Source organism: Magallana gigas, chromosome 8 (assembly GCF_963853765.1).
Source record: "Magallana gigas chromosome 8, xbMagGiga1.1, whole genome shotgun sequence".
Taxonomy (NCBI): domain Eukaryota; kingdom Metazoa; phylum Mollusca; class Bivalvia; order Ostreida; family Ostreidae; genus Magallana; species Magallana gigas.
Genome location: NC_088860.1, coordinates 22,011,768 through 22,037,541, shown reverse-complemented (window position 1 = coordinate 22,037,541; position 25,774 = coordinate 22,011,768). Strand labels below are relative to the sequence as shown.

The window sequence follows — 25,774 nt, the reverse complement described above, 5'->3', positions numbered from 1 at the left end:
GTAAATGTAAAAATATTTATCACATACAGTCCAAAAATTGTGAACATAAATCCTAAGAGCATATCACTACTTATTTTTTTTTTAAATCAAACGTTTCGTAATAAGTGTGTGTCATACAGCCAACTTTGAAAAATTATCGTAAATATTTTTTTTATTACTTTCAAACCAAGCAATGATACCGGTATTTTCTAGTGTTTCATTGTTGGCACAAAAATTAGTCAATTCTGACAACAACATTTCTATCCGATGATATCATAAAATTACAACCACAATATTTGCAAGCAAAGTCTCTTCAAATAGCAGTTTAACCCCTGGCTTCTGATAAAACTTTCAATAAAACCAGGACAATAGTTATCAGTCATTAGTCTAGTTATTATTTCGTGTACTGTGGAGATGCTGTCGACACTCGTGGTAGGGATTCTTCTGGTGGCGGCATCTACCGGCTTCCGGTTGGGGGGCCAGCGATCGTGCAGGGTAGTATTTTGGTGAGTACAGCGAGGCAGCGTGTGGATTTTGATATAATATTATTATCAGACTTATATCTACTCGATAATTGACGGAAATAGTTAAAGTTTATTTTTTTTTGGGGGGGGGGGGGGGTTTTTTTTTTTTTTTTTTTACTACAAAAGCATAATTGGAGGGCTTGTTTCTGGGGGGGGGGGGGGTTATATACAAATTAAGATACTTATCTGATTACAAAACTGCAAATTTTATATATTCTGCATTTTTAAGACAGTAAATTTTCGCGCATGCAAGTTACCATTTAGTGTCAACATCGATTTATAGTTCCAATGGGCCGGGTGTTTGATAATTGTTAATGTATAATCTTTATTGTAAACGATACATAGATCACAATAATAAATGGTTTACTAACTTACGTAAAGAAAAATAATATATCGTCGAACCACATCTCGACTTCTGCACTGTGGTTTCCATCTTCACAATGTCAGGGGTCCTGAGTCCCACCCAGAGGACTCAGGACCCCAGACATTGTAGGGATGGGTGGTTTCAAGATGAGAAAACCTTCAAAGACAGGCACGTAGCATCGTTTTTTTAAAGGGGGCGGGCAGACTCATCCAAAAAATCTAGACAAGCAAAAAAGAAAAAAAAAGTGAAAAGGTTACTTTCCAAAATCCTGAAAATCATAATCCGTGGGGGGTTATACTTTTCACTTCTATTTCATTGTTTATTTCCTTATTTTCAATTCAATTTTTACATGGTCACAGAAAAGTGGGGAGGGGGGCAACTCCATGTTGATTCAATTTTTTGTATGTAAATTTAAGAAAAATCTTTGCTGTGCAAAAAAGTAGGGGACCCCCCCCCCCCCCCCCGATGCTGTACGTGCCTGAAACAAACCCCAGTAAATGTGTATTTATCACGACTATGTGGGTTGTTAAAAAAGTTCGCAGACACAGGGATTTACCCCGGGATTATGCGAACTTTTCTAACAACCCTCGTATAGGACTGTTTTTTTTCTGATATAATCTCTCCAACCACAGAGATATTTCATCACAAATTAACTACACGATGCATGGTTTCGTTTCGGCAATGTAACCTTGCAAATTTGTCCCCGACTAACCGTTCCTAACAACATTTCGTTAAAACTTAATCTATTGTGCATTTTTTAAATAATAGTGTTATTACGGGCCGCCGGAAGGCGGTCCGTTATTTGATACACATTTAAATATTGTTACTGCGTTTCTGCGGGATAGTTCATTTTTAGTAGAATTAATACTATGCTTTTTTTTAATGAATTAAAAGTAAATTTGTATGTAGAAATATGTTTTATGCCTTTTAGAAAATATCACATATTTTTTGTCTTACTCGTAAATGAAAAGTAGGTCATACAAAGTTTAGTAGAATGTCGTATTTGGCGCGTTTTTATCGAGACTATAATCTATTCGGAAAATTTCGGAGTTCTTCATTCTTTTCAAAACGGTATGCGGGACATACTAAAGACCTGAAATACTAAAGACCTGAATGTCATTAAATTTTATATAAATGATATATTTTAATTTCTATGTGTCGTGTCAAATAAAATGACTTTTGTATTTATTATATTTCCATGTAAAATGTGGTAGAAAATATCATGAAATGACATCATATTAATTATCTACGCAAGAATAAGACAGAAATGAAAATTTGAATTCACTGGAAAATTTGAACTAATCCATTTTTATTTTATTATGAGGTCCCCTGAAATCATATATTAAGCTAATGCATTAAGTTTTCATTCGATACAATGCAACAACAAAAAACCCAAAATGGTTTGAAATACATAATCTCCCAGAGAAATTTTAAATGATGAGTTGAACTTTGTATTAGAGTAATGTACAAATCATTGTGTTCTCCACTACTTCATACTATGGCAATGATCCTACAATTTCCGTTAGAAATGCTTACAGTAACGAAATCGATTCTTTGTGATAATAGTAAAATGTTAAACTTCAAAACAAGTTGCTGAAAGTATATTAAAATTTACCATAAAAATTAGTACAACCAATTCTTATTTTCCTCTATGTGGTGTGTTTTTCTGTAAACAACCAATGATTCATACAACAATTATATATTTTGCGGCCCATTTGACGCTTGCGTCAATATGATTTCTTGTCATGATTTGATACACGATTTCTTGGCAAGTAAGTTAGATTGGGAATTTCCATAACGAGACTACGCGTCATTTCGTTGCCATTCATAGCATTTCTCTACATCTGAACTTTGTTAATAATCACACCATTTCCTGTTAATAATCACATCATGTTCCATAGGAATGAAAATACTGGGGAAGTTAACACCCAAAACGCAACTTGCTCATCGGGAAGCATCGAATGGCATTACCCAGCAGGCCGCATTCGGCTCCATTTTCCAGACGTCCCTGGCCAACTCTGCATCACACGTGGCATCGCCGCATATGATGACGTCATATCACGTGTTTACTTAGAGAACGGAGACCAACCTCAGGACCTCCAGTTTGATTCAGGTGCGTCATCCAATAGACGTTATGCAGGAACATATTAAAGGGGGATTATTCTTGGCAAATTTAGTGCAATTTTTAAAATATTATTTTACAGACGGAACAGCATGCGTCGATCCCCAGGGAGAAGAAGCGACAGTGGTGTTTGTGGGACCTCAAAGCATGCGCACTTACATGGCTTCCTTTGGATACGAAGTCAAATCACCAGACCTGGGCGTCTTAGATAGACTCCATGCATCCTTCAATAACTTTGTCCAAACTGCATCTCGTCCGTTTGGTGCTCTTTTCCGAAAATGGAATATCCAGTTGAATATCAACCCATTGTAAAACATATGCATGTACATCCAATGCTCACGATGGCCGATCGCTGCCTTCAGCAGCATCAGTTGCATGTATATTCGAGTTTCATCTACCACAAAACATTAACAATGTTAACATTTCATTCACATATTTTTATTCATCTCAGTTTTCTTTTCTTGATATAAAGTTTAAAAATAAAATGATTTCCATTACCCAACTTTAGTTATGTGTTATAATGGAAGATTCTCAGTGTGTGTAAAACCTCAAGATATGAATGTTTCCATGATAAAGTCAACATACATCAAATCACCCGTACGCAATGCAATAAATCACCAGTCTCGGATCTTCACCAAATTCTCCATATGCTTTAAGCTTCATTTTAACAAAGTTTGGCCATATTTTCATCACAATAGCCTTATATTCATAGAAATAATTAGCAGTGTTTCTGGTGTAGATGCTATTTTCTTAATATCATAAAACATTTTACACTCTTACACAAGATTTCTAAGTTAAACAGTTAAATGTAAAGCTCTTCTGATGAGGACATTGTAACAAGCTGCAAACTGTATCAAATATTGTGAGAAATATCAGCAAGTGGCATCTACAGCTAAATCTTGCACCATAAAAAGAAAAGAAAAAATAAGACCTCAGTCCATAAATAATACTTTTATCAAAGAATAAAAGTTTTGTTATAATTACCAATTCTCATCAACAGAATAAAAACCGAGACTGTGTCAGAACACTGTTTTTTACATAATTAAAAATAACAAATAACAACAGTTTAAAACAACTCTGTCTGCATATGCGAGATTCAAAACTGCCCAGAAGCCATATGAAAAATACCCTGGGAAAACCCCCAAAAGATCAAGATGTCAGATGAGTGTTAAGTGGTCTGTGCACCTCAGTGCAGATAAAAATTAATCATATTTTCTTCAACATCAAAGTTAAAAGAAAGGTTTCAAAAACGCTGTACAGCAGGGCACATGATATACATGGAGACAGGAGCAGTAGATTTTTTAAATTTGACAAAATGATTAGGAATAAGAAGCTATCAATTTTTTAAACACTCGATGAAGGATCTGAATCTTTTGGTCTTTCCCATTTAGAAGGACTGGTGCTTAATACCTCTAAAATACAGACTGGACTGAATACCATGTGCTTTACGACCAGATAACAGAGACGTGTCATGTGTGAGTAGCATAATGCCCTTGAGTCTGATCAACAAATGTATAAATATCATACACAGAGACAGATGGACAAACGAATTTTAAAGGCATTTTACGCAAAAGGCCATCACTTAATCTGAACAAAGTGTACAAATTAATTTAAAAAAAAATAACTTATAACAAAAATTTATATCTAGTTCATGATCAAATATATCTGCAACTCCATAGTAACAACTCAATGCTGTTTTCTTCCTGTGACTAGAATGATAAATTCATCACATAGCTAAACTTCAATAAACTCCACACAAACAAAGTTCAGATCTCTGTGTTAAACTAGAAGCCCCCCCCCCACCCCCCTCGAAAAAAAAATGTTCAGAATTATTACAGCCATACCAATTTTCTGAAGCCCAATCACTACAAAAGCACATCCATTGGTGTGTTATTTATAATGTAACCTTATATTAAAACAAAAACAGAAAAATAGAAGTCTTGTATCACTTGTGTAGTGTAGCACCTATGGAAAACGCATGAATATTGCTTAAATTGATCTGTTCTGTTAAGTTTTCTGCCATGGCTTCTTGTCCACGCCTTTGCTTGCAGGTAAGTGTTTATTGCGGCACTTGTCACCAAACGAACATCCAGTGGTCCTCCAGAAGTAACATTCGTCCCCATTTACAGGGCCAGTGTTCTTAGGGTCCAAAGCTGTTGGTATTGTGTCGATCACTGGAGTGGAAGTCTGATTCTGGGCAACAACTGCTTTTCTGTAGAATAAAATAAGACAACTTCACATGGTCTACAGACGCCTCACATTTAAAAAGGCAATGAGTGCCCTAAAAACGGACACAAGAAAACTCCATGCTGGCTGAGACTACAGAAGACAAGTAGACAAGAGGTCCCGGGGGACCTTCATATTCACTTTGTCAGCTATCAGTTAAAGGCCCTTTCATTTCATTTCTCAGAAAACATGCATACTTAGTTTGACCAAATAATTATTACTACCAATCCAAATATTTATGGAGATGTTTGTGAAACTCTTATGCCCCCCTCCCTTGGAGACCTCTGCAAAGAAAATGAATGGACACTGAAAAAAATTGAAAGGGGCATAACTCTGTCAAAAACTCCTTGATTGTACTCAAAATCGATTTTGGCCTAGATATTCTTATGATAAATCTGTATACCAAATTTCATTTCAGTATGTGCAACCTCTGCAACCTCCACAAGAAAATGAATGGAAACTGCAAAAAAATAGAATTTTTCTAAGTACAAGGGACATAACTCTGACAAAAGTTCCTCAATCATACCCAAAATGCATACCTATCATGGAAAGAAAATATACAAATTAATGAAAAGATTTGAGTGCATGATCACAAGTTAGGGGATTATCACACAACTGTTATATTGTGAAAAATCAACTAGAAAATTTGGTGGAATAACACTTTTCTTTAGATTTGATTGATAATATAAAATCTTATTTCAACACAGATGTGGAATGCACTTGTAATCCAAAGTAAATCTGAAACATTCTAACAATTCCCCTAATAATACATGTATGTCAGGTTTAAAAACAAGAGGACATATGTCACACCCACATTTCCCTTGCTTTCATTCAACCTCTCTGGCAGAAAGTATGTACTTACTTAAGTATACAAACATTTAAAAAATTTAGTTTCTGTACAGTGTCTAGAAATATACTATTCCAACTTTCTATTTCAAATTCCTGAATTTTGAGAAAGCTCATTTTTTTTAAGTACCTGGTAAGGATTTTAAGTATCCACACACCCACCCATCTGTTTAAAAAAAAAAAGGCGCCATATACGGTATCATAATGAAAAAAGAACTAGTCTATTGAGACTGAACTTTTATAAATGGAAAATATTTGGATACAAATGTGCTTTATTTCCATAATACATGTATTTCAAGTGTATAATATTAAACATGCACCACATGTTTACAATAATTTAAAATCAAAGGCCTGAAGGGCCACAATGGCGTCGAGTTAAAGTTAATTTGAAGAGTAAAAACCTAAATAATTTTTTAAACAAGTGAAAAGCTGTCAATGAGACAGCTAACTGGGTTTTCTTTTTATATGTGAACTGTATCCATAATCAATGTCAACCCATATCCAGTGAAATAAAGTACCTCATATGCAATATTTTGCTAAAAAAAGACTAAGTTCAAAAGCTGGTATTTTTTTCATAAATGATCAGAAATAAAAATCATAAAAATATTCACACCTCTGATACATGTACAATTAATCTGCAAAAGAACAACTTTTTATCTATAAAACTGTAGGAATAGTTATCCGTACAATGAGGTAACCCTATATGCAATATTTTGCTAAAAATTGACTAACTTCAAAAGCTGGTATTTTTTTCACAAATTATCAGTAATCAAAATCCTAGCAATATGCACACCTCTGATATATGTATAATTGATCTGCAAAAGAACAACTTCTTATCTTGAAAACTGTAAGAGGAGTTATCCGTACAATGAGGGTACGCTATATCATATGCAATATTTTGCCAAAAAATGACTTAATTTTTTTTAATTTTTTTCATAAATTATCAGTAACCAAACTCCTAGCAATAAGCACACCTCTGATATATGTATAACTGATCTGCAAAAGAAAAATTTCCTATCTTGAGAACTGTAGGAGGAGTTATCCGTACAATGAGGGTACCCTATATGCAATATTTTGCCAAAAATGACTAAGTTCAAAAGCTGGTATTTTTATCATAAATTATCGAAAATCAAAATCCTAACAATATGCATACCTCTGATATATGTGTAATTGATCTGCAAAAGAACAACTTCCTGTTTTGAAAACTGTAGGAGGAGTTATCCGTACAATGAGGGTACCCTATATGCAATATTTTGCCAAAAAATGACTAACTTCAAAAGCTGGTATTTTTTTCATAAATTATCGAAAATCAAAATCCTAGCAATATGCATACCTCTGATATATGTATAACTGATCTGCAAAAGAACAACTCCCTATTTTGAAAACTGTAGGAGGACTTATCCGTACAATGAGGGTACCCTATATGCAATATTTTGCCAAAAAATGACCAAGTTCAAAAGCTGGTATTATTTTCATAAATTATCGAAAATCAAAATCCTAGCAATATGCATACCTCTGATATATGTTTAATTGATCTGCAAAAGAACAACTTCCTATTTTGAAAACTGTAGGAGGACTTATCCATACAATGAGGGTACCCTATATGCAATATTTTGCCAAAAAATGACCAAGTTCAAAAGTTTTGTTTTCCATAAATTATCAAAAAAATTTTTTTCAAAAAAAATAGAAAATGTTATTTATCACATAACTAATAAAATTACAATTCATTACAAATTTGCTCACCTAATTCTTAAAAAGTTTTAATTTCAATTGAAAATTTAAGTTTATAGAAATATCTTAGGAGTTAAAAATTTTTTAGATTTTTTTTCTCTATTTATATGGAAATAAATATTTAAATTATTATTGTTTTTAATTCTATATATTGTATACTGCTGATAACCACTCTGTCTCTTATTATCAATTTCATCTAAAATTCACAAGGATCCAAATGACACGGGCCGAAAAGATCGGGGGTAGATAAAAGAAAGCACCCATTCACGTTGTTTACAAAGTGAAAGTAGTTCACTAGTTGGTTTATGTAGATGTACTTATCGCTCGATTAGGAAGTTTTGTTTCTACAAGATCAAACATTTGTGCATTGTCAATTTTCGATATGGATACAAAATCATCTATTTTGCAGGCTAGTACATTTCATAACCAAATTGAGTATGTAAGCCCAGCTATCGTGTCTCGGTGCTAGTGTATTCATCCGCTGAAACCGAGACATATTGTTTTCAATAAAATGTGAACATTTTTAAAGACGGCAACCATTTCGAATCTGCAAACTTGTTTTGTTGACGTACAGTTCTGCTCGAAATTGAAGTATGTCATCTATTTTTCTTGAAACACATACGAAAACTTTGCACTCATTTGAGTTGTTTGGCTCCTAAAAATGTAACTTCCGGACGTACGATCCCTAGATGGCTTTCGAGCTTCGCTCGACGCCATAAAAAATTGAATACATCAAAAACATGAAATTTGATTCATTTTTAAAAAACGAGATCTTGTTTGTATCAATTTATGAGTTTCATTGTTAGACAGTTCAACATTCAAAAGGCAAGTAGAACTTGAAGCCCTTTCAGGTAAAAATTTTCATTTCTTTAGGCCAAAAAAAATTAATCATTAGTTTCTCGGGCCAAAATTTTGAAAATTTGATGAGGCAGGCAGGGTTTTTTTTTTTTTTTGTTTTTTTTTTTTAAAGACAAAATTTACAATGACGTTAACCCATATTTTATGATTTATTTGTGTACTCATCAGCAGATATTCATCAAGCTGATACATTGGCAAAGTTTAAATATTTGTTTTAATTTGTTCTTTTTAGCTGTTTCTGTTTCCTTATCAAAGGTTGAGTTTTTGCAATTGAACAAACATGACAAATGGTTTGTGCCCCTGCTTCATTTTGCGGCCCATCTTTCCCCTCCACATAACAACACAAGTCTGAACTGAAATAGGGGAATTTCTATGGCATTTCACTATACTCTGTCCCAAGATATTTTGGATTCACGTTTGGCTTAATTGTTTGATATTTATAAATACCTCAGGATCCAAACGATGTTCATTGAAAAGTATGAAAAATTTCCAAAATTTCTCAGTCAAAACGCCCCTGTTAGCTTATCAGGTTTCAATACAATGCTAAAAAATGTGATGTCTACGGAGATTTTGCATTGCAGCAAGCCCGGATGATAACGTTGAAATATTGCGCGATGTATTCCGAGTGTATTCCGAATGGAGAAAAGATGTAAACATTCCCCATTATAAATCTCCGTAAGGAATCTGTTTTCGTTCCTGTGAATTTTTCCGAGTGAAAGATGATAATGTGTCAATGAAATTATCTTGGAAAATATCCCTTTCAACTATTTCAATTGCACTTCTTTCACAGGTAAGTGTATTTTTATTAAAAATCGTCCAAACGTGAATCCAAAATATCTTGGGACAGAGTTTAGTTGAATTTGCCATATAAAAATTTATCAAGTAAAGCATTCATTTGGGGTGTTTTCTTTTCAATCTCCAGTGCCTTGAGGACAGAAATCAAGCAAAAGTAAATTAGTCATCATAAAATTCTCAAACAATACAATTGTCCTTTATTCCTGCTATTAGGCAATATCACAGAGGCTTCAATTTCTTAAGATAACAGAGAAATTTCAGTGGTAGTGTTAACAGGGACCAATTTACCTAGAGCAAACTTAGTTTAGGAAGACTTCATTTCTGAAATTCTCCCTCACAGAAAAGTAGGGAGGAATTTGAGAAATCAGGTAGACTTCCATTCTTTGAAAATGGCATAATGCTAATGATAATACATGTATAGAATATACAGATTCAACCTTAATTTAAATTGGATTAAAAGCAAGTCAATTAAAAATAAAACAACTCCTAAAAAATTAAAATCTTATCCATTTTTTAAAATTTAATTCATTATATGTATTCATACATTTTGTAGATGAAATGTTTCGTAATTGTGTTGGCTAAATGACAAACGAAATCAGTCTATGTGTTTCAGTGTATTTTGGAGGTATTAGTCCAACCCTTTGACCCAATTACAACCGTCATATAGTTTGATCTGTTTTATTTTAAAGATAACTGTAGACAAACGGTTTTAAGATTATTTTAGCACGAGCTTGACAGAGTTATTAACTAATTACATGTTACTAACTAATTGTAATATCAGCACCTAAAGTTATAAACATCGGTTGTAATTTTCAGTGCACAGTATGAGAATGCATCAACCGCATTTATAACCTCTAAAAATAAGCCAGTCGCTAGTTATTAATCACAACAAGATTTAAATTAGGCTATGAAAATGTCTTTTGAATTAGATGATTATCATTTTATTGCTTTTGGGGTTAACTTTCACGATCGTAAACTCAGAATACAGGGCAACTTCAACCTCTCTTTCTGAGGAAATTCTGGCGAAGTTACCGACCACAAAACGAGTACTTATATTTACATAAACTTGTATTTAGCCCAAGTAGCCCCCTAGGTTGGTCAATGGGTAGATGTGTCAGATAAAATAACGTTTTTACTGACATAGTCAAGCCTTTATTCTGAGCGTTTGTTTACATTGATTTTATAAAAGAGAAAACCGATATTGATAAGATATGAAAAATCCGGAAAAATAACGATATAAAAGTTTGATGCGGCGATGATTTTACTGATGCGGCGGTGCCTGAGAAACAAATCATTAATTTTTTTTGGCCTTATCAGATATGACATACTACTAACCTGTGCAAATGCTGAATGAACCACACCACTTATCTTATTTAACATGCAATGAAAACCCCCAAAATGGCTTGATAAAAAATATAAATAACCTTTAGGCTTTAGCTAATAGTCTATTCACTTCGTATAATATGATATAGGATCAAAAGTATGTACTGCAAGTTGAAACATTACTTTGGTCAATATCAAGACACATATAAATTGAACCTCAACAGGGCAATTTTTTTTTAAATGATGATTTGAGAATATCAATATTAAGGTGTTAAAGTGGCAGTAATTGTGATTTTTAATAAATAAACATTGTTTATATATATTTAAGAACCAGTACTTAAATCTATATAACTAGAATTGACTAAGAAGTAGTATTATGTTATTAATAAGCAAGTAATGAATTTCTTTAGTACATATACTTAATTGATTTCTTAAAACAAAACTACCAGTAACTAAAATATCTGTTAAAACCTGGAAAGTTGAATGTGAGAAAGAATTTGTTGAAAAAAAAACAAGCAACTGTTTTCAATTTACACCGAATCGTGCATGAGTTGATCTGACCTCATAAAATAATAACAGAAAATACGTGGAGACTGGCAAAGCTGATGCGTGAACCATGTGTCTGACTCTCCCATCAATGGCTGACTGGAAGTGGATTGCCTCGTGTAAAGTGCTTGGCTGTCCCATTTTAAAACACTTAAGAATAGACCCATGGGCCACATTGCTCACCTAGGCACAGCAATGTCAAATGCAAAACTTACTATTGTGAAATTATTTGCTTAATCATGGAGTTTTGTGGATGAGTTGGTTTTAGTTTCAGTATAAAGAAAGATAAGTTATTTCTAATGCTTTTTTTGTTGATGATGTAAATTTGTGGGAGAGAGCAACCAACGAATACTGCGAAAATTGAGCCACCATGAATTCTAATAAGTCCTCAGTACTGGTATAATACCCTGCTCTTAAAATCTTGACTGGTATTTAAGACAGTTTTGTCATTGACAAACCTGAGGTAAGTTGTGTGGCTAACAAAGTCATGGCAAAGAAAACAGAATACAGAATTTGTTGATGGTAGTTTGTACATGTATATTTTGTTCTTAACATATTTTTGAGATGGAGATCAACAAATAGACTAAATATAAAACAACATAAAACAGACTACAGCATTATGCCAAAAAAATGAAGACAAAGGATTATTTTCCAACTTGAATTTAAAAGTTTGAATCTGATTGGCTAGAATTATTAAGTTTTCTCATTATTGAGGGGCTGCTGTAAGGTTAACTCTAAGGCTTTATGTGATTTTGTTTGATACTAACACAACATATCAAAATGCTTTCACTCCTATTAGAGTAGACCTCCATTTGAAATGTCTTAACTACTCATTATGGAAAGGATTCAAAGGGGGCTTAATTGATTCTTCATGTAAGCAAACTTGAAAGCCTTTTTTCAGGATGCTTTGCGCATATTTGGTCAAGATTGAGAAAGTGGTCACAGACAATTGACAACAGATGATCAGAACCTTCAGTTCAGCTAAGCTATAAATGTTGGTACTATATATGTTAATCAATATGCACTTCATATCAGTGAAAATTACAAAAGAAAACTTCACAGCCAGCAAGACAAGGGACACATTGTCAGAAGCCATGACAAATACTTCTTTAATAACAGCCAGCACAGAGTTCCAGAAAGCATAAGCAAATATAACATGCAAACAAAAGCACAATAGCCAGACAGTCAAACGTTTAAGACATAAAAAAGAAGGTTTTTCGACCTTTCTTCCATAGGTTCTACAACGTACATGAACAAATTAAATCTTCCTTTGACCTTGGGACCCTGGATCGAGGATAACAACCCACTTCCAATGACATCAATAAGATAGAACACTGATTAGAAAATGTAGGCTAAAGTGATCAAAAGTCTCGCTTACCATTTTACGTGAAATTTCCGAGATGTTCTAAAGGAAAATATAAATGCAGCTTGAATAAAATATTATCTATTTATCTGGAATAAAGCTTTTTAAATTCTTTATTTTTCTTCTGTAAATTGCATTGTTGAGTAAGCATAATTGTTAAAAGCTGATTTTATCTTAGCTAAAAATTGTTAAAAAAAAAACATCAAGAGATATAAAACTAGAGTCATAGAGATGATTTTTTTCTAAGGGATTCACAAGCTGTAAAGAAAATAGGCTAATGAGATTCCTCTATGACACAAATACTAAATGACTGTCATTTTGTTGTTCATTTCTGCTACATGTACTGTCTATAACACCTAGCCTACTAATGGAATTAGCAGGATAACAATCCCAGCTACAAAATGTAAGCATGCAAATCAATGTGGGAACAATTGGAATATCTATCAATCTGTAAGACTTTTAGACATTTTCATACTATGATCAGAAACATTGTTAAGAAATATTCGATGATTTAAGCCTATTTGTAAATTGTCTCCAGCAAAAAGTAAACACAATGTTTATGAATCATGAGGGAAAATGAAAGTGATATATGTATAATAATGACTTTATCTATCTTTGCCCTAAATTCATTACCTCAAGTCCAACTGTACAAAAAAGTGTATTGCATACACAGATATGAACAATCTTAGTGTTCGCATGAAAAATATTTCAGTGAGAAGCAAGAAGATGAACATATACATGGTGGAATAAAATTCTAGCGTGTTCTTCAATGTTTAGAAGTTGGTGATGCCAATGATACACTATCAAGTCCAAAATCAATAAACCTAGCTATAAGTGAACTCCCCAAAACCTAGCTGTTGGTAGAGATAAGGTGTGACTATGCGCGACCCTGAGACACTCACCCCACATACGTCGGTCTCTGTTGAGGATTGGTCTGTTGAGGGGTCTTCCTAATGGTCACTGTCCCACTGTTCAGTATTGGGTTATCCGGGAACTTGATAAGTAACTTCTGACCCCCACACTCGGCGCCCTAGATGAAGAAGTAATACTGATAATTGCAAGATTCTCATGTTTACACATATACAAGTACTGTGGAATCATTAGATTTCGTGGTGGCTCAATTTTCGTGGAATTCATGGGTACCTCTCATCCACTCATTTTCTCATCGGAAATCAAAATCCTAGCAATATGCACACCTCTGATATATGTACAATTGATCTCCAAAAGAACATCTTCCTATCTTGAGAACTGTAGGAGAAGTTATCCGTACAATGAGGGTACCCTATATGCAATATTTGCCAAAAAATGACTAATTTCAAAAGCTGGTATTTTTTCGATAAATTATCGGAAATCAAAATCCTAGCAATATGCACACCTCTGATATATGTACAATTGATCTGCCAAAGAACAACTTCCTATCTTGAAAACTGTAGGAGGAGTTATCCGTACAATGAGGGTACCCTTTTGGCAGCCGCCCGCCCGCCATTTTCACCATTTTAATAACCGGATTTTTCCATTGGAAAACCCGGTTAAAAACATAAATTGGGCGAAGCGATGAATAGGGCGAGGTCCACGTGTTTGGAAAAAAAAGTATCGACCTAATTTCCGAAAAATACGGTATTTAATAGATCAACTGCAGTTAATGACCTACACTGACTTACAAAGAACTTTAACATCATAGAATGGACCTATGATGCCTTACTTCAGATGAATTAAAGAAGTCTTCACAATGTACTTTAACCAATGTTGCAATGCCTTACTTAAGAGGGATTTTGTACATGGAGCCTCACCTGCAAACACTGCATGGCTTTCCCTGCAGCCTCTTTGGTCTTGAAGTTTACAAAAGCACAAAATTTTTCTGGCAATGTACGTACACTGGTCACAGGGCCATACCTGTTAAAAACAGATGTCAAAATTGTTGCTGTAAGTAAATTCATCATGTACTTTGTAATAAATACATAGATCCTGCACTGTGTAATATAGGTGACATCACAATTCCCAACAATTAATGAACTTATTATATACCATCAGGAACAAGTACCATGTGCCTCTCATATGTTTGATGTTATCCTTGCATTGGACAATACACAGTGTTTTGAAAAGAATGTAATAAACAGCAAACAACTATAATCATGCCACTTATCATTACATAATGCATGTTGACAGAAAATTATTTGGAACTTAAACTTGGTATTTTATTATAATTCTTTCTCCTTTTAATGGAGAAAAACTGCATCATTGATTTATGAATGCAACTGAAGGTCTTCAGAAAAATACAAGTAGTTGTACATTACTTAATGTATTCAAACAAACATGTCATCTACATTTACATATTAGATGATCTTACCTTGAAAATATTTTCAGCAGTTTTTTATCATCTACTTTATCAGGTAAAACATTTCCAACCCACAGAGCGGTCAGTCCTTCTGGGTTACGGGGGCTGTAATAAAGAAGGACATGAATGTATCAGTGGACAAAAAAACTCAAAGGCTAAATGACTGTTATCATAATTAATAACAAAACACTACATGTATTAAAATTATATCAAAAACACTAAATATTCTATGAAAAGAATGTCTGGAAGTTCTGTAAATGTATTAGATGTTCTTTTGGCTATGTATTCTTTCTACCTGGTGTTTTTAGTGGAAAACACTTCCACTGAATCAAAAACATCGCCAAACATCATTCAAATATATCTACAGATTAAGAAATATGCTAAGGAAAATTCACACTTAAAATCTTTGTAAAATCATTTAAGGAAATGAAAACAGAAGTAATGCCTTTGAAATCTGAGATGACTATTTAACATGTAATGAAAGGTCCTCTTTTTCAAAATAACTGTTCTACTTACTCCATTTTTGAATCTGTGTTTTGTTGTTTGGATTTGGATAGGGATGGAGTCATAAATCCTGACTCATCATCAGATACATAAATTTCACTACCAAGGGCTTTCTCGGCTGTATCAAATAAAAGCAGACATTGAGACAACAGCAAAACATAAATACAGTACATACATGTAGTATGTCAGCCATTACAGCAAACAAACCAAAGAGATGATATTATATAAATAGTGCCTGTTTGGGAGGGTAACAATTGAAATTGACACCACGAGAAAACCATTGTCAACCGACGCAAAGGGGAGGTTGACAATGGTTTTCGAGGGGTGTCAATTTCAACTGTTATCCTCCCAAACAGGCACTATTTATTTTGTTATACTGAATGTCTTAATTTTTAAGAAAATTTTACTGCTTCTATATAGGAATAACGTGAATTCTACAGCGAACCGTACGCGCAAAATTTTCGCGCATGTAACAATTTTTAATGTTACCCGTTGCTAATTGTGTTGCTAATGCCGAGGGTAATAGAACGGATTATTAACTGCATCTTAACCAATCAGATTTCAGTATTTAACATGAAAGTATAACAATATATATTCATATGTATATGTCCACTGTATAAGAAATGTTTCCCTACAGAGTGCAAAAATAAAAGAGTTATAGTATACAGTAAAACAAGCTTATAACTAAGTGCCAGGGATGGGCGAATTTGCTCCGTTATAAGCAAAATTCGTTATATCTGACAAGTTTACAACAATAAAGTCATGGGGAATGAAAATTACGTGGCAAAGAGCCCCAATACATTATAACTGTGTTTTACTGTATTAATAAACATTTTCTTTAGATTATTTACTGAGAAATGGTCTTTTTTTAAAGAGGTTGACTTTCATGAATATTTTAACTATCAGGGGTACCAACAAAAATTTTGTCACAGTATGAGGTATATACATTCACTTTCATAATGCACAGTGGATGTAAAGTTTGCGGGTGAGAGGTATCCACATATCCATGAAAACTGAGTCACCACAAACAATCATGATTCCACATTATGAGAGATATACATGGTATTTCCACCTACCTACACCTGCTAGCAGAGAGTCCAATGCACCTTGAACTGTTGAGTACTTCTTTATTGCTTCCTCTGCCTGATATCTAGAAAAACCCATTTCCTGAAGAAAAAGACCAAGAAATCATTAAGTCACTTAGGACATTTTTATCATATGATTCAAGAAACTTTAAGAAATTCTCTCTATTGGGTATCCTGGCCCCAGGCACCAAACTCACCACTATCTGCTGTATTCTAACACGTAAAAGTTCTTGTACAGCATCTTCACAATTTTTATCTAATTTCAACACTTGTGTAAAGGCATCCTCTGCTTCAGAAAACATCTACAAAACAATCGAACAATTTGATATTATCGAACAAATATTTTCGGAATTTTAAAAGGAGAACTTTTCTTCTTAATTCAAGATATCTTCTTGATAACCAAATAACCCATACCCATCTTAACAGGGGTGGGGGCTGGTAGGAGTAATAGTTTTAACTGTATAAATATTTTCAATCAAGTTCAAAAGACTGCAATATTCTGTTCTCTTTAATTTTTTTTCTAAATTATAGATTTTTCAACCACAAGAATCTTACTCTTAGACCAGCTAAAGCTCTTCCTTTTCTAAAATATCCTTTTGGCCAATCTTTTTGTAGTAATATAGCTCTTTCTGCATCTTTTAAAGCCCTGAAAAAAAATTTAAGCACATTGTGAAACATAGGAAATTCCTTTCTTCGCCCTCAATTCCAAAATTTTAACCCATTATGATCATTGTTTTCTTACCTATCAAATTGATGTTCCCGATCAAAACAATATGACCTATTTCCAAAAAATCTGAAAAAGAAAGTAACACCAATGGACCAGAGTTATAATCATGAAATACAACAACTAATGTATAAATCAAGTTGAAAAAAAATAAAATAAAAAGATTTGTCTACATATGTTACATACTGTTAAAGAACAGGTTTCAATATAAAGAATTAATTTACTGTAGTGTTATTTCATGGGTTTATTTAACATGTGAAAATTGCGAATTCAAGAAACAGCCAAATTTATGCAGTAGACAATTTTCTTTCATTACAAATAAACATGCATTACAAAAAATTTTAAGGGTTTTTTTTTAAGTCTGACAGTTCCTTACAGCCATTCATTGTTTTAAAAGAATCAACTGAAATCATATCACCAAGAGCATCTTACCTAAAATCATTGGGGTCTAATTTAATAGCCTCACTAAAAAGTTCTATAGCAGCACTGTAGTGACCTAATTGAGCCATTTCATTGCCCTTTACTGAAAGAAAAAGATCAAAATTCAAACATTATGTTGTTGTTTATAGTTCACAGTTGTATTATTCAATTATTCAAATAGACTATCTATCTTTTATCTATCTCTCTCTCTCTCTCTCCTCTCTCTCTCTCTCTCTACAAGCATATTGTAAGTCTTCTCAAAAGTAACAATAAATGTTTCAGTTGATGTAAAAGACACAGGAGAACCCTGCCCCCTCCCCCTAAAAAAATCAATCTTCTATCTGTGGCTGCTGCTTCATTGACCAATGTACATGTCTATTGTACATGTACTAGTATATAACTTAACAATACCAAATCAAGCCAAGCCTTACTTGCTAATTGTCTGCTGCGTAGCACAACCGGATCCAACTCCTCGGATTCTTCATCACTTCCATGTTTGGACCGCCCTTTCTTTCCTGAAGAATCCGTCCCTGAGAGTGTTTTCTTTTTTTTATTAATGACTTTGGTAAAAAATGCTGAATTAGGATCAAAAGCCTGCAAATAAAAGATGTATATTGTGAACGAAACAATTACTGTGGTTTCATCAATATACATGAATACTGATTTTCATAGGTTTTGCTGTTGAGTTGATCCTGAATTTAAACGTTTACTGAGGTGCAATTTCTAATAAAATTTTGTATTGATACGATTATTGGCCATGAAAATGTTTATCCTCGAATCTACAGTTTTTATTAAATCCACAAAAATTGATGCCCACAATCAATAAAACCAAAGTATATTCTTACATTTACTTTTTTAAAAATAGAATGCTTTCTTTGATGAACTAAGGTTTACAGACTCGGATAAAAAAAAACTTTCATCAAAAGGATTCCCTATCAAGTACAAGTTGATAATACATGTAATTGTAACTTTTTTCTCAATGCCTTAGTAACAATTCATGTAAACAAACCTCGTTCCGTGATCAAAAACTTGGACAAGCTCAATTTTTGATCTCAGTCTCACTTTTACAAAAGGAATGTGTAGTGGAAAGGCAAGACTTAGATCCAGAGTGAGCTTTCTAAGCTCTATGACCCCTGAACCTGTTTCTTATCCAAGACCATTACACATAATAAGGTAAGATGATGAAGGTCCTCGTACATAATTCTGCTAAACATTTTTAAGATTATGATTTTAAAATAAGAATTTGACACATTTTTCAGCATACACTCACCGTGTCCTCTGATGAAGATGGTATGCCAGGCCTGAAAAAAGATATACATTTTATCAAAACATGTTCTAGACGTTCAAAAAAGCTGCAAGCTCAAAAAATTGTAATGACAGTTTGACACTACAAATGAAATATGTTTAATTGGAAAAGTCTACTTGCTTTTTCTCCTTTTTCACTTTATTTCCACTTTGTATATCTGTATTAATTGTATCTTTATCATTAATCTGTCCATTTACTTCCACCTGTAAAGAAAATCATACAGAAAAAACTTGTAAAATCAGACATCTTTAATAGGTTCCTATATTATTTCTTCTCCTTTCAATAATCTAGAATACTAGCTATGTTTCTGTATAAACTCTTCAATAAACTTGAAAAATATCTTCTCAGCTCTTTACTTTTTCAAGTGTAATCAGGCAAGAAAAGACTTTTCAACAGTTTTTCACTACATTTTAAGAGTTGCTTCCCTTTAATTGTATAAAAATCAAAATCTTTTTCTTTAATAGATATTAAACTTTATAATATAAAAATGTTTCATATAAGAAACAAAATCCTCTCCCATCTCACTTTTGCCCCCACTCCAATTAAAAGATAAAGTATGAAATGGAAAGAATATATGTACATGTACATATATGTATAAGTGTACTATTTGATATAGACATTTTACCACCAATAATTCTGAATTTTGGCACTGCTCCTACAACATTTGATGTGTAGTAGGTCATGTAGCCTCAAGAGAAACCTGACTATCTTGGGACTGTTCTGACCGACATGTTAATCTAGGAGGGCTGTATCAGTCACATGACTTTCTCACGCCATTGCCACTTTCTTTCCCTCCAAGTTTCAATATATACAATACTTTCAAATCTGGCACAAAAATATGGCATAAAGATACATGTATACCCAAATTACTGGAAGCAGATTTCGAACATTGAATCATAACCCTCTCAATGTTACCTTTGTCTTTTCTTTCTGTTTCTCTAATTTTTTCTTTTCTCTCCTTCTCTGCAAAATCCGACAGACATAAATGGTGAAACATGACTTTACAGATCTTGGTAAATTTAACAGCGACATGTTCATATATGCAGCATTATCTTGTCGTAATGTAATCCTACCAGTAAATTAATTTCTATCACATTCACTAGGTACCTTTTTCTTTGCTTTTCTTTTTTCTATTCTTTTCTTTTCTCTTTCTTCCTCTGTTATTAATTCTTCTGCATTTCTATTTATTTCCTGTAAATAATATGTTCATATTCATTTCATACAAATGCAGCTTATTTCTTTCAACATATGTACAAGCGCATTTTACAAGTTTCAACAGAACAGATTTATGTTGGACCAAAACTACACCATATCCTCTTTATTCAAATCTAAACCAAATTTCTACATCAATGATTTAATAATAGAAGAATAGAAACTCTCTGTTAGATCACTCTCTTCTCAGTTGTGGTAAGAGAAATACTCAGTCATCATTATCAGGATGCATAACATGTAGTTTTATTACATTTGATCAGCTGAATAGCCTTGTGTCAGACATTCTTATGATTCTATTTACAAGTCTTGCACATAAAAACATGTATTTGCTTTACTGCATTTTATTAACTAAGTAGTTGAATGGCCTGGTGTTGCAAATTCACATGATTGTATATTCATAATTGCATATTCATGATTGCATATTTAGAAATGTGTATTCATGACTGGGAATCAAGTCTTCTAAACTACACACCAGATCCCCTCATCAATTTAAAGAGATCTGTGGGAACAATGATGGACAAGTAAACAAGTAGTCACTTTCTATTTACAATGGGAAATGGGATTTCATTCAAATATCAGTATGAATTTTTACAAAGTTGATTCTACAAGTTTTAAAAAATCTTAACAAAATGATAGTTGTTACATTGATATGCTTGAGCATAAATTTTCGTGGATTAAGTTAAAGTACATATAAAATTTTATGGACAGTGATCTTTCTAAGTATTCTTTGGTTAATTTACTATTTGAAATCTCTCAACACCTAAATCCCTGAAAATTGATGTGCAAGGTGTAATAATTAAAGCACAGTAGCATAGGAAGATTTTAACTACTTTTTGTGTATCATTCTTTATCATGCTCAAATCATACTTACATCTACTGTTAATTTTCTAAAATGAGATTCACCAACTGAAAATGGAAAAATGCAAAATAAGCATGACTCAATAATTTCTGATTATCTAGCTCTCTAAATGTTAACTAGTTCACATAGTCATTATTCTAAACTTTATATCATGTACATGTATATAAATGTCAAATTTATTCACCTTTCGATTTCTTTGAATCTTTGTATTGAAATCTGTCGTGATATAAATGTGAATACTTTTCTTCGTCTGAATCAATATCATCATCGTCATCATCATCATCATAATCGTAATCCGATGAATCATCTGATCCATTATAAGAATCTACAACAGAGGTAAGTTAACTGCATTAACAGTTATGTTCATCAATACAACTGTATACCTCTCTTTCAGAGCAAATTCACATGTCATTGGAAAATAAAGGAAATGTTTATCCATTATTTTTTCAATGATGTCCAAGCATTTAAACAAAATTTAAACCATATCCCTTTGCAAAGATGCATAACTGATACATTAAAAAGATATTTTAAATTGAATCAATCAGTAAAACACAAGACAATTATGTTTTTACAAGGAAGCCTTTTGGTCAAACAACACTTTAATGACCTGTATTTGCCTTTCATTGCAAAACTTTGCCTCTGCCTAGAGGACAGAAGGCATGGATTACAATAAATAAAGCAGTACTTACTCGATGTTCGTGAAAAGAAAACATCTTTGAATAACTGCATCATTTGATCCTGAAAATAAAAATATTCATTTGGTAATAGCCATTTTCAAGCTTTCTTGAAAAGAAGAATATTCTAATAACCAATTTTAAACAAAATGTTGAGAATTTTCACACAAAAAAAAAAAATTGAAGAGAAGAATATTAAATCACAGAAAACTTAAGAATTAAAAAGCTTGAAAATTAAGATTATGTAAAACTGGATATTGATTCTTGACTACAGCTTACCAGTGTCATGCCACGTAGCCCATCTTCACCGTCATCTTCCATAAGTTTTTTGTAAGCTTTGGATATTTCCTGGAATTTCTGTCAAATACAAGTTATGTTCCAAAAACATAAACTTCCTGTTCAACTCGAAATGATCAGTTGTTATGAAGAAAATAGGTCACATACAACATGCAAATTTCTATTTCCTCGATGCTGTCATTTCCAGTCAAAACATTTCAGAGGGCAATAAAGTGTTTAAAATCAATGCAGGTAAAGATTTTTCCTGTAATGACAAAGCTCTAAGACTAACTGAAAGTTTGTGGCTCAAGATTAAACTTGAAAAAGTGAATAATAAAGAAATTAATTGACTTTAAAAAATTGGCAATAAAATGGAATCTACATTGTCAATGTGTATGTATAATGCTTGATTGCTTCATATTATTTGTTTAACTTCCAAGGCTTCAAAAATTAAGAAAGGCTTCCTGCATTCCAGATTATTCTATAAAAATGAAACAAACTTTGTAAATTATATTGTATGACGGGATTTCCTTGTTTTGATAAAATAGACAGGGAAAATATATTCATAAAAACAAATTAGAATAGTTAATTACACAAGCACTGATCAGTCAAACTTGCTGTAAGATTACAATCTAAGTTACTTACACAACCTGAATTATTTTACAATACCAATTACATTATCCTTTGAATATGATTTTTAGAGTTAGAACATGTATATACCAATATTTGGTCACAAATATAAATATCTAATATCAGAGTAGACAGTTAGTATTTGATTGGTCACATGTTTAATACCCATATGCAATGCTGTAAACTATACAACACCATCATTTCATCACAATAGAAAAGAGAAGTTGGATTGGGAACATTTTTTCACATTGACAAGGGTAACGATAAAGCCATCTGCAAATTTTGTCAATATATTGATGTGTATAAATAATGTACTAAATATTTACTTTTTTAATCTATTTTACAGCTTTTGAAAGAAACCTTTCCTATAAATGTATTCTATTCCTTCAGTGAAACGTCTGATTTTGTAAATGCCACAATTTTAAGCTAGTATTACTTTTTTAGTAATCATGTATTAACTAGAAACTAGATATCTTTTTTTTTTTTTTGAAAAACCTGTACGTAAAAATATTGTTCCTCTTTTTTTCTTTGCAAAGAAAACAAGATATCTTCAAGGTTTATAATATATTATACATTTTTAATTTTAATCCTATTTTTTTTCAGGTAATTCTAATTACAAAAAAGTATGAGCAGTTTCCACTTACTCTCATGGATTCTGTAGAGTTGCCATGTTTATCAGGATGCCATTTCAGGGCAAGACGTTTATAGCTGGTTCTAACCGAATCTTGATCTGCTCCTGTATATCATAAATATAATAATTTAATTCTGGTTGTAACACGCTTTCTGATTGGCTAAAAAAATTATTTTATATCGTATAAAGAATGTTGCCTATGTCATAATAAGACTAACGTCAAAAACGTATAAATACGCCTGACGTTACGTTTGAATTTTGTACAATTTTACGTCATTTTATAAGTCAAATGACCATTTTTATCTACAATGAAGAGTAAAAAAATTAAATTATAAGAAATGAATTCAATATTTATTAGTTTTATACGATATAAAATGGTTTGGAACAGTTTACGCTTTTTTGTATACTGCTTCGCTTCGCGGTTTATAAAGCGTAAACTGCACCAACCCATTTTATATCGTATAAAACAAATAAATATTGAATTCATTCCTTAAGTAAATAACTGAAGTGTCAAAGGTATTCTATTTAGACCAGATGTTTCATCCTTCCCTTATTAACTTTGTAAACTTTTTTAACAGATATGTCACTGTCTACCATAGAATTACTGGATAATTTAAATCAATGATTAATATACTCCATTCCGTAAAGGGAAGATAAAGATGTACATGTATGGGTCACGTAGTATAGAACATTCGAGTTTTCTCTGTTGTCATGAGTTTAACACGTTGTCTAGGAAGCAATATGTAAAGTTATATTTTTGGTTTACCATTAAAAATAAAATTTGGTTAACTTTCAAACAGAAGTCTCTCACTTTTTAGCGTTTCAATCACTGCAAAACTATTGTCCAGGACATTTATGAGGTAACAGTCGTCAAAGTAAGAAAGTTAAGAAAAACCATTTTCCCTGTTAATACACACCTATTGGTAATTCTAAAACATCGTATGCTTCAGATCTGGAAAATCCCATTGTTAATTTTGTATAAGAATGGAGAATGTCGTGTTTTTGACACCAAAATATTTTGCACAAGCAAGTTGTAATCAAGCCGCCATTTTCAGAATATGCATGTGTAGCCACGTCACGTGGTCCGAATGAGAGATTTCGTGGTCCTTTGGGCGGATCAAAATATCCTTCAGTATCGTATAAGTTAATATACAATTTGGAAAGTCAACATGGATATGCATAGGAAAGAATAAAATATGTATTTATATGAGCTCTAAACAGACAATAACGCCTGTCAGAAAATTTCTAGTAGAAAAAAATATGCCAATAAATAACACCTAAATTGGTCATACTGTTTAGCAATTTTCTTTTTTTTTTTGCGATTTTAATATTTCAGGTAATTAATATATAATCTTTAGACTCAAAACATATTTTTTCAAATTGATAAATTTGCTAAAAAAAAATTTCTTGTCTTTAGCAATAATTATTGTAGCCAAACAGGGTTTATCATCTGAAAAATTTAGAAAATTTAGTAATCAATCAAAACATGAAGTTTCTTTAAAAAATCATATTTTCACATATCATTGAATATTGTAAACCTTATTATAGAATGTTTAGCATGAACCACAAGAGCTCGTGTAAAAAAAAAAGCAGTTCCGTTGTATAGGCCTATATGAAATTCAGATATCAATTATCCGATGTACTTTCTTTTTAACATTTATTGGTACCGATCAAGCCTTTGAAATGTGGAGTCGATGGGATCAGGGAAAACAGAGAAACAAGGACCCCTACACCCCCCCCCCCCCTCCAAAATAAAAGGTTTTTTGTTTTTTGTTCAATAAAGGGCCCAAAGCGAAAATCTAAAATCCCGTTTGAATGCTATATGGAGGACGGTAGTGTAACAACGAATCCTGAATATCTTAAACAAAAATGGAAATCTGAGTTCTCCAATCTCTACAACCCAAATACGGACTCCTCATTCGACTCCGAATTTAGAAATACGGCTATTATCCAAAAACATGCATTTGAACAAAACATGCTTGATCCATTATACATCTCCAACTCAGAGCTTAACAAAACTATAGATATAATAAACGAAATAAGGAATATCGTACTAAAAAATAAAGACGGGAAATCTACAGGAATTGATCAACTGCCAAATGAAGTACTAAAAAATGACACTGTTATAAAAGCTCTGCACAAAATGTTCAACTTTATATTTGAAAATCACAAAATACCGACCATTTGGAAAAAAGCGATCATATATCCCATCTTAAAAGACCCAAATTCTGACCATAGAATTCCACTGAATTACAGGGGCATCAGTCTACTCTCGGTCATATCCAACGCGTATAGTTCCGTTTTAAACAACAGATTAACAGCTTACCTAGAAGACAACGAACTCTTAGTTGATGAACAAAATGGTTTTAGAAAAGATCGAAATTGTGAAGATCACGTTTTTACTCTGAACAGTCTAATACAAAATAGAGATACCACGTTCG

At 32.6% G+C, this 25,774-nt stretch overlaps 1 protein-coding gene and 1 long non-coding RNA gene across 3 annotated transcripts; one reads left to right on the top strand and one right to left on the bottom strand.

The window, feature by feature from the left end:
- The first annotated feature begins 329 nt into the window (after window positions 1–329).
- On the top strand, window positions 330–3,491 carry LOC105325622 (uncharacterized). The gene is made up of 3 exons (XR_010708256.1): window positions 330–485; window positions 2,769–2,980; window positions 3,072–3,491. It is a non-coding gene; the product is annotated as an uncharacterized lncRNA (long non-coding RNA).
- Window positions 3,406–24,410, bottom strand: LOC105325621 (uncharacterized). Of its 2 annotated transcripts, XM_011425272.4 has the most exons (22): window positions 24,251–24,410; window positions 23,347–23,438; window positions 22,076–22,153; window positions 21,812–21,860; window positions 21,307–21,447; window positions 21,135–21,169; window positions 20,159–20,242; window positions 19,967–20,014; window positions 19,172–19,254; window positions 19,016–19,046; window positions 18,177–18,339; window positions 17,758–17,848; window positions 17,344–17,394; window positions 17,157–17,247; window positions 16,799–16,903; window positions 16,593–16,683; window positions 15,529–15,634; window positions 15,025–15,117; window positions 14,468–14,570; window positions 13,580–13,707; window positions 12,693–12,719; window positions 5,062–5,201 (listed from the first exon to the last, which is right to left on the bottom strand). In XM_011425272.4, coding segments are annotated over exons 1-22 (1,740 nt in total). In that variant the 5' UTR covers window positions 24,300–24,410; the 3' UTR covers window positions 5,062–5,200. The 2 variants fall into 2 exon arrangements, with proteins under 2 accessions (XP_011423573.3, XP_011423574.3); XM_011425271.4 differs by lacking the exon at window positions 12,693–12,719 and having other exon boundaries at window positions 3,406–5,201.
- Between the last annotated feature and the right edge of the window lie 1,364 nt (window positions 24,411–25,774).